The sequence below is a fragment of the Papilio xuthus genome, unplaced genomic scaffold (assembly GCF_000836235.2).
Source record: "Papilio xuthus unplaced genomic scaffold, Pxut_1.1 DF826945.1, whole genome shotgun sequence".
Taxonomy (NCBI): domain Eukaryota; kingdom Metazoa; phylum Arthropoda; class Insecta; order Lepidoptera; family Papilionidae; genus Papilio; species Papilio xuthus.
Window position 1 is genome coordinate 9,140,454 of NW_013531704.1, and position 9,094 is coordinate 9,149,547.

Genomic DNA, 9,094 nt, shown 5'->3' on the forward strand with positions numbered 1-9,094 from the left:
CAATTTTGAGCTTATTATTTAAAGCTGAAAAAAAAATGTTTTAGTTCTTCTAATATTAAATAAACTCCATCGTTATTGGAAATAGTTAATAGAATACCTTGTAAAAACTCCCTTTTAAAACATTAACAACCAAAGTCACTGATTAAAAAAGAATGATGACATTCCCAAATTCATATTTTTTTTCTGTCATCCAACTGTCATCATTAGAAATGAAATGACATTAACATTGACATAAGAAATTATTAAAGTAAGTAAGCAAAAGCAAGACAATGTTTTTAAATTACTAAAACTTAAACAATACTTAATATTAAATAAGTACAGTTTCATTTAGACATAAGAGTTTTACAGCATTAATATCACTTTTTTAACCCGATGTTTTTCTCATTAGAAATACCTATGTAAAGGACTCCTTTAGTATTTTTAAAAGTGTAATGTGAATTGTGATTAAATTAAATGGCTGATGAAAAATCAAGTGATAGTGTACCCCAGACCGAATTGTCCAGCGGAGTAGAAAATCTTAAAATTGAAAACGGACAAAAAGAAAATGGTGATACCAATAAAACAGATAAAGTGAAAGGTAAACAATTTTGAATTGCTGTTATTGGTACTTACAAAATATACACTAATCAAAATATTTCCTTAGCAATATTACTAAGTAATTCCCATTAAAAGCTTTTGATGAAAGAATATTATAATAGTCATATTTAATTCTATTTTAGTTGATATTTTACTGAAGGCGACAGGAGATGCCCCCATCATGAAAAAAAAGAAATGGGCTGTAGATGCTGAAAAACCTATAGGATGGATCATAGAATTTGTCAAGAAATATCTCAAACTGGAGCCTGATGAGAAACTGGTAATTGAAAAAAACTACAATTATAGAGATACACTTAATAATTCAATTGAAATATAAGCTTCATGTATTCATAATAGCTTATAAAGGGTGTTATTTTGGGACACCCTGTATACATAGCATTCATTAGCGACTCCGCTTGCACGGAATTGAAAAAATTACTTAATAAGTAGCCTTAGTGTTCTATCAGACTGTGTTTTACATCTATGCCAAATTTCACTAAGATCTGCTAAGCTGTTCTAGAGATACCTTTTCCATCCAACTAAACATTGACATTTATATTATTAGTAAAATTAATAGTTTTTAGTGATTAATGCTGTAAATAAGTGTATTTGTGAGAAGATATAGTTATTTTCCTTTCAGTTCTTGTATGTGAACCAAACATTTGCACCATCACCGGACCAGATTATCAAGAATCTTTATGAATGTTTTGGAACAGATGGTAAATTGGTGCTCCATTACTGCAAGAGTCAAGCTTGGGGCTGATGAAACAAAAATGTGTCCAGTTCCCTCATTTTATGTCATCTATTCTTATGTTATAAGGAAAATTATGAAACATATAATTTTGCATTTTATGACATAAAACAACCAAAAATTAACATGTTTGTGAATAAATTCAAAGAAATTAATATTTTTTGTACTTAGAAGAAAAAATATTTTAAAGCTGAGGCTTAATTTGTAGAGCAAGAGCTTGTTAATCAGATTTTTGCTTTGGTGAAATGTTTTACAATTTCATTGATAAACAATCAATGTTGAAATCAAATAATCTATATTAGAATATTATAAAGATCAAAGATTTATTGCTTATTTGTTTATATTAAATAGGCTGCAAAACTACTGAATTCATTTAAAAAATACTTTCACTGTTGGCAAGCTACACTATGCCCACGAGAAATAAGCTATATTTATTACTAGATTTTTTTAATTCCATGCAAAGGAAGTCTCTGTCAAATGTATTATATTACTGCATTTAAATAGAAATACTTTTGTAATTTTGCTTTATTAAAAAGCTCAGATAAAGTGGCCTTTTATTTTGATACTAAAAGGGTAGCCATTTTGACAAAAAAAGAAATCTGTACTTTACCTCCCCTGTCTAAGACCCAAATGTAACTATTTTATTTATTCAGTCTTGTGATTTGCAAATGAAGCTCAAAATAAAATAAAATTAATAAAAATAAATTTATTATGAATAGCTGGATTGTATTTGTTACAATACTATTATTTATTTTATTTTCTGTCTCCGCTTCCACTGATGTAGTCCTTGCTTGTAGTCCTTGTGGGGAGATTATCTGTAATAAAAAAAGGTTTTTTTTTTTAATTAAAAAGATTTCTTTTTACTTACTGGTCGAAAATATGAATATTATTATATATTAATTTTACCAAATTGATTCATTCATACTGTGGTTCTGTGCTACTGTAAAAATAATTTCAAGCTTGGCTAATAAAATGTAATATCACATTTGGTCTTTATCTCATAATTGCTATTCCACAAAAATCTAATCTTAACACTTTGCATATCGAAGTAGTTAGAAATAGTTATGATTTCCACAACTCCTGAAATGGCGTATATTCTGCGTGAAGGTTCCTGATTGTCTCGTGAAGTATTACCTGGTGGTCTGCAGCACTTCTTTGTTTGTGCCTTGACTGGTGACGTCACTTTGGAGCCCCGGGCCTGCGTGACGTCACACGGGCAGCACGAGTGCACGCTGCTGCGCGATGTGTTCATCGCTTCTATTTTTTCTTCCTTTCAATTAAGAGCGAAATAAAAACAAATAATTACATTAAGTACAACGAATCTTAAAAATAAAAACTTGCATCTAATAAAACAATAACAAAAGTTTTTTAGTTCTTACTGTTACAATTGTGTCGGTACAATTGTTCTCACCTTAGAAGGCGCGGCTGGAAGTTTGAACTGTCTTTCAGTCGTAGCTTTCTTGGTCGTCTTGTCCTCGAGAGGCAGATGTAGTTCTTGTTGCAGTGTCTTTGGGGATTGCACCGTCTTCTGGGTGGCCGATGGTGGTTTCTCTTTTGATAGATATTGCTAAATAGATAATTAACATATTAAATAAAAAATATCGTAGTTACTAAAATTTACTTTGTAAATGTCTTCGTCAATATATTTGTAAATTGAGTTATCGGTCCGTGGTACCGAGGTATATGAGATGTTTCCAAGTCGAAGAAGAAGAATTGAGAGTAAGCACACAGCCAGGCCGTGTATATGTATCGGCAGGACATACATCGGGCACGTTCCAGACGACGAGTCCTCCGGCTGCGCAGGCGCTCACCACGTAGCGCGAGTCGGGGCTGAAGCGGCAGCAGGTGACCGCCGCCGCGTGACCCAGACCCATGTGCGTGTATATGCCCTCCTGGTACTTCCACAGCTAAAACAACAGAACGACTATTTCTGAACACATGCTCTCCTCTGCAATCAAATAAAACATCTCGTGCCTTACTACTTGGCACTTTACCAGCACGCAACTCGCTGCGCCGGAGACCGAGGTGCGTCTCGATAGGTTAACGTGGGCGCATGAACTAAACAATGGTAAAACAATATATACTCGTATGTACATACTTTGACCATTTGATCGTTGCCGCCGGTGACGAAGAGCTCCCCGTCCTGCGTGATGTGTAGCCCGTTGATGGCTCCCACTTTGCTGGCCTCCAGCTGGAGGGAAGCGAAGAAAAATAATAAAATGATGATAAGAGTTTCAGTGTAAGAGGTAAAAGAAGAAGAAGAAGAAGTAAGAAAGAAGTGTGGGAGCGGGCACCTCCCTGGCGAGGTTCCCGCTGGCGGTCTCCCAGTATGCGACGCGGCGGTCGGTGCCGCCGGTGAGGAGCTGGCAGCCGCGCGGCTCGTAGCAGATGCACATGAACAGCGTGTTCGCGTACATCACCTGCCGCCGCGACAGCGACCTGCCCACACGACACTCGCTTATACACTTGTACTGCTTTCTCTCTGTTTCATTTGCGACATTTCGCAACTGATACTATTATATGTACGTGACATATAATACACATAAATGGACGAGTTTGAATCGGAACGAATGAAAATCTATCGTCCCAAGCAATCGAATATTCATTTATGAAGATCAGACTTAAATAAAAAAAAATCGGTAAGGTAAGATGAGCGTGTGTCACATGAGATCCCATATGATGGCGGAGCCGTCGGTGCCGGCGCTGACCGCCTCCGTGTCGTTGGGGGAGACCTGTATGGCGGACACGGGGCTCTTGTGCTCCTTCAGCACCTTCTTGAGGGACTGGCACTCCGGCCGGATGTCCCACACGCGCACCTACGAGTACGTACACTATCACATAGCGATCTAACCGATTAATATTAAGTATTTTCCGATAATTACAAATATGTTAATTAATAAATATTTAAAATTCAGTCGAGTACTTCATTCTTTTATATTATCAAACCAAACGTAATATCTTTAATCCAAAACGATTTTTCGATAAGAAGTAAGTTATTAACGATACGACATCGCAACACAGTATATAAACATTATAATTTCTGCCCGAGGCGGTAGTTCAAAAGTATAAAAGCACGTCACCTGCCCCTCGCAGCCTCCGGAGATGAGGGTCCGTCCGTCTGAGGTCATGTCAATGGCGGAGGTGCCCTTGTTGTGCGTGTTGAAGATGCAGTAAATGAGGCGGCCCGTCAGCGGGGTGAACGCGCGGATGTTGCCGTCGTTCCACGCTGCACAAACTTTACTATTTGACGCTGTCTATGACAGGTAACTTACAAACTTTATTATAATATTATTTTTTAAACAAACATAGTGGAAAAAGAATTATATTAAGTACTTCCACGATAACTATACTATTTTTAATTAAGAAGGATAAATAGCAAAAGAAGCAAGGGTCGATTCCAACATCTGTGAAGCTGCTGATGTGTTACTATTATAGATTTCTAGAAGAGGAAAAATACCACAAGAGTATGTTATGTATGAAAGCGAATTACCGGACACAATGGACTTTCCGTCTCCGGAGAAGAGCACGGCGGAGCAGGAGAAGTTGGGCAGAGCGATGCGCAGCAGCTCGCGCGCCGTCTGCAGGCACCACACGCGCACGCTGCCCGCACCACCAGTCGCGAACACGCCCGACATGCCTCTGTCCTCACACCACCACACCGACACATCATCTCACTGGTAACCCACTAGCACTAGCATGCACACTGCCGTCGACGAAAATATATGTTACGAGACCTGGGGAAGGCGATGTCGTTGATGGCGCAGCGGTGGCAGGTGACGACCAGCGTGAGGGTGAAGGTGGCCATGTCGATGGAGAAGATCTCGCTGGTGCGCGTGCCCAGCAGCAGCAGGCGCTGTCCGCCGCGCCGCTGCGGCGACTCCAGCAGCTCCATCGACGTGATGCAGCCCGGCACCTTCACGCTCCTCAGCTGCAAACGGTCCAACAGAAGCCTTTCAAAATTTTACAAACCTTTTTTTCTTGTAGGCCCATGTAGAAATGTTATGTATACTTACAGCTTTGAAATGCGGCTTGTTGGGCGCCGCGACCTTCGCTTTGGGAAAGTCTCCCTTCCAGTTGATCTCGTCCAGCACGTCGACTGTGCCGTCACCCCCGCCCACTATCAGGCACCCGTCCTCCATTATCAGTATCGCTTCTATACCTGTTAGGAAGCCCTTTCTTTAACATTGAATTATCCTGACCTTTAAGAAAAAGTCTAGGTTGTGATGATTGCTTTTAGTTTTGTTGAATATTCTGTATCCAAAAAATATATCTTTTGTCCGGGTGTCTCACCCTGGCTGTAGCAAATGGTCTCCGGGGCCTTGTTCTTCTTCCACTGGCCGCACTTGGCGAGGCAGCCGATCAGGCTGGGCTTGCAGTTCGCTACCGACGCGTTGGGGTCCGCGGGGAAGTTTATCGAGAACTTTATCATGTCGCCCGTCCTAACACACAAATTATTAATTTGGTATAATCTGTCAGACTCGTACAGGAAGTTGTTCAGTGGTAGCGATGTCGGCTGTACTCACGTAGTGCCGGCGTACCCGTAGGAGTCGTCCTTGCTGACGGCGATGCAGCGCACACTGCGCCGCAGCTTGCCCAGCGACACGTCCAACACTTCTAGTGTCTTGCTCTCTGCGCGCACGTTCCACACGCGCAAGTTGGCTGACACACATACATTCATACTAAAACATCTCTATCACTTCCTTTAAAAGCCGATGAAACAATATGTACTGTGAATGTTACGGCAGTAGAAACATATCATTGGAGAGCAGTAAACATCAAAATACGATCAATAATAATTCATTTATAGTTGACAGTACCGTACACTTCTTGCAGAAATGTGATGATTTAGTACTTATACATCAAAGAACGTCTTACAATCTCCGCCGGTGACGAAGGCACTGTGCCTCAGGTTGAGCGGTGCGAGTGTGACGGCGTCGCCCGTGGTGAGCTTGGCGGCGGCCGTCGTGGCGGTGGCGGAGCCCCCCGCGCAGTCCCACAGCACCACGCAGCCGTCGTCGCGGCCTCCTAGCGAAATCATGTAGCGCTCGTCCGACGAAAATGTCAGCGCCTCTACGCGCACCTGCACGAACAACTTATAGTAGTAGTGCAGCAAATATAAAATTTTCAATATACATACCTAGAACACGTGAGAAATATCTGACACTGTAATTACAAAGTTATCCCGGCAATTTAAAATAACAAAAGTTGTTTTGACCTTATGTAATTCGTGGGTGCCAATCATAACTCTCTTTTTGAAGTCCCAAATCTTGGCGGAAGCTTTGAAGCCGATGTGGTTAATTTGTCCGGAGCCGATGTAAGTTCCCTTGGGAGAGACGGCCACTGTTGACACGCTGTTGGTGTGTCCGCTGAGGAAGTGCATCTTCTTGTTCTTCCATTCCTGGATGCAGACCTTGTTGCCCATAGGGTATACGATGTGGTCCCCATCAGGATGGACTTTTAGCCCTTTTATTGCTGATCCTGTAAGATTTTTTAAACGTTGCGAAGTAAATTTAGTTTTTTTGACTACTTTACGTATCGTATCTGTTTGCTTTCTCATATTCACGGTAACAAAAGATAAAATGAATCTTTCCATGTTGCATATAAAAAGCCAACAAGAATTTTACGTTAGAATTTTCTTACCGTCAAATCCTATAATAGCGTAAGGTTCTAAAGTCTTTACGTCCATTATCACTTTATCAGTCTTATAGTTTGTATATTATATAAAAATAGAAGCTATTAAACTATAAACAACAGTCCGTTTAATAAAAGTTTTTGTTTGTCAAATTGCCAATTGCTATTACAATTTACGGTTGCTACGCAACGTTGTCTATAGTTTTTTCGCTGACTTAAACCCGTACAAATAATCATTCATAAATACATTTAAAAGGTACAGATAGAGATAACATGTCTTTTGATAATGTGTTTGGGTAGTGTTACCTTAACATTACACTACTATAAAAGAAAAAAAATATAGAATGTTCGAAGTTCAAGGGTTCTATGGTCAAGCTACATGTTTTACTAAAGTGTAATATAAAACTGTAAATATAAGACATATATAAGTGATTTGTATAGAAGTTCATGTCTTGATGTGCCTCAGCCTCACAAAAAGTAATCACTATCCTTCTGGTACTTGGTATATAAATATCACCATAAGGATAGTGGTGAAGTTATGAAGGATATAAATCATAGAGTATTACATGGGAGAGTGAAAACAGCCTTTGTTCTGTTTTGGATCAAGGGTAGACACACACAGGGAATTAATAAGGAAATTTTAAAATGACATTTATTTTATTTAATAAAATAAAAGAGCAATATCATACAATTCTTTTATTAAATATACATAATTCTAAGGTACACATTTAACATAACTAAAATTCATTATTTTAATTATCTTGCTTTGTAATTAAAATGTATTGAATTTTCAACATATACAAATCAAACATTTTCAATAAAAACTCAAAACTCTTTCTCGCATACCATAAACTACACCTATTTTTACAATATCTCTGCTTAATTTCACAATTTTAAAGTATTTTATCCTTTTTTTCTTGATTTGCTGGATTGAAACCAGACATACTTTAATGAGGACACACAAGTGATATAAAATTAGTATTTTTATCTTCTTCCGAAACACTTTTTCTGTACAACTTTAGCCTTTTCATCAACCTGTTCTTTGGCTACTTCACTCATCCTTTTTATTTCATTAATCATATATTGCTTGACAACTGATAAAAATTCTGAAAGCTGAAAATATATGATTGCAATAGAATTTTATAGAGTTTGTGGTTAATTTTATATATAATAGCAAGCTTTTAATAGCCTATTACTTTGTGCACTAAAGAGTATTAAAATCTACTTTTGTTTGTTATATAACTAAAGCAGTGTTGAGGTTGTGGTGTCAGGGAGGTGACCAGCACATAAAAATATGAAATGAAAAAACTTATTTACTATGAACTACACTAAAAATAGTAAGTACACATTGTACCAATCTTCCATAGGAAAATGGATGTGATGATGTTTATTATGAAGTGGAACCGGAGGGATTGAATATGTGGGATCACCAGTTGCAGTACACAAAGTATCAACCTAACAGTATCATTTAGAAATGGAAAACTACAACTAGAAGAATTTAATAAGAGATAGTGGTGTTTAACAGCAACTAAGGTGATTGTTAATTTCTGCTGTTTAACTTGAACCTGAATCTTTAAATTGTATTTATAGGTATTATTTTTAACATACCAGTAGATCGTTTTCATTTTTTCCAAGTTGCACAAAAGCACATTTGCCTGCATGACTTTTATGTTCTGCCCATGGATCATCATCAGCTTCCCAGCCGTCGAGCTCCTTACCACAAAGGAAGCATTTAGCTGCATCAAGATCGTCAGTGCCAGTTGCCACTGAGTAAAATCCAGCCTCGGCCATATTGCGAACATTGCATTTCTTTTTATCGGAAAATGGCCAATTCTTAAAAGTTTTCTCCCTTTCTTCAATTAAAAATAACGGTCTTACTTCCATATCGAACACCAATCTCACAACAATAATGGTAAATTAACTTTTCAACAAACTCGGCAAACATATAAACTATAAAACAAAACAAATCCGTTGGATTTATTCAAATCAAATTTTGACATAAGTCAAACTCTATAGTCTATGCTTTTGGCTCTGTCCTCTTTAAATGGACAGCAAAGAGTATATAAAATACAGGACATGTGGACAGGCTAAAAGATGAAGTACTTTGTGTCTATTTGATATTAGCCATTTCAACGA

At 38.2% G+C, this 9,094-nt stretch overlaps 3 protein-coding genes across 3 annotated transcripts; 1 reads left to right on the top strand and 2 right to left on the bottom strand.

The window, feature by feature from the left end:
- Positions 1-241: 241 nt before the first annotated feature.
- Atg12 (Autophagy-related 12) lies at positions 242-1,448 on the top strand. The gene is made up of 3 exons (XM_013316579.1): positions 242-577; positions 720-856; positions 1,217-1,448. Exons 1-3 carry the CDS (start codon positions 454-456, stop codon positions 1,337-1,339), a joined length of 384 nt encoding a protein of 127 aa, XP_013172033.1. The 5' UTR covers positions 242-453; the 3' UTR covers positions 1,340-1,448.
- A 565-nt stretch (positions 1,449-2,013) lies between these two features.
- LOC106121541 (cilia- and flagella-associated protein 52) lies at positions 2,014-7,128 on the bottom strand. The gene is made up of 16 exons (XM_013317249.1): positions 6,968-7,128; positions 6,543-6,805; positions 6,203-6,407; positions 5,851-5,986; positions 5,618-5,766; positions 5,341-5,486; positions 5,062-5,255; positions 4,818-4,966; positions 4,408-4,553; positions 3,992-4,143; positions 3,622-3,766; positions 3,426-3,518; positions 3,091-3,234; positions 2,739-2,894; positions 2,462-2,597; positions 2,014-2,142 (listed from the first exon to the last, which is right to left on the bottom strand). Exons 1-16 carry the CDS (start codon positions 7,011-7,013, stop codon positions 2,081-2,083), a joined length of 2,322 nt encoding a protein of 773 aa, XP_013172703.1. The 5' UTR covers positions 7,014-7,128; the 3' UTR covers positions 2,014-2,080.
- Positions 7,129-7,725: 597 nt separating this feature from the next.
- Positions 7,726-8,938, bottom strand: Det (baculoviral IAP repeat containing deterin). Its single transcript, XM_013316610.1, has 2 exons — positions 8,567-8,938; positions 7,726-8,071 (listed from the first exon to the last, which is right to left on the bottom strand). The coding sequence occupies exons 1-2, from the start codon at positions 8,840-8,842 to the stop codon at positions 7,943-7,945; spliced, it is 405 nt and encodes a 134-aa protein (XP_013172064.1). The 5' UTR covers positions 8,843-8,938; the 3' UTR covers positions 7,726-7,942.
- Positions 8,939-9,094: the final 156 nt, after the last annotated feature.

Bases quoted from the DNA above. Each gene is read 5' to 3' on its own strand.
- LOC106121541 (XM_013317249.1), bottom strand. From the start codon at position 7,013: ATGGACGTAAAGACTTTAGAACCTTACGCTATTATAGGATTTGACG. The intron at 6,408-6,542 runs GTCAAAACAACT...TTGTTCGTGCAG, and splicing joins GCACCCACGAATTACATAAG to GTGCGCGTAGAGGCGCTGAC. The intron at 5,256-5,340 runs GTAAGTATACAT...GACCGTTTGCAG, and splicing joins ACAAGCCGCATTTCAAAGCT to CTGAGGAGCGTGAAGGTGCC.
- Atg12 (XM_013316579.1), top strand. From the start codon at position 454: ATGGCTGATGAAAAATCAAGTGATAGTGTACCCCAGACCGAATTGTCC. The intron at 578-719 runs GTAAACAATTTT...ATTCTATTTTAG, and splicing joins TAAAACAGATAAAGTGAAAG to TTGATATTTTACTGAAGGCG. The intron at 857-1,216 runs GTAATTGAAAAA...TTTTCCTTTCAG, and splicing joins TGGAGCCTGATGAGAAACTG to TTCTTGTATGTGAACCAAAC.
- Det (XM_013316610.1), bottom strand. From the start codon at position 8,842: ATGGAAGTAAGACCGTTATTTTTAATTGAAGAAAGGGAGAAAACTTTT. The intron at 8,072-8,566 runs GTATGTTAAAAA...ATATATTTTCAG, and splicing joins AAAATGAAAACGATCTACTG to CTTTCAGAATTTTTATCAGT.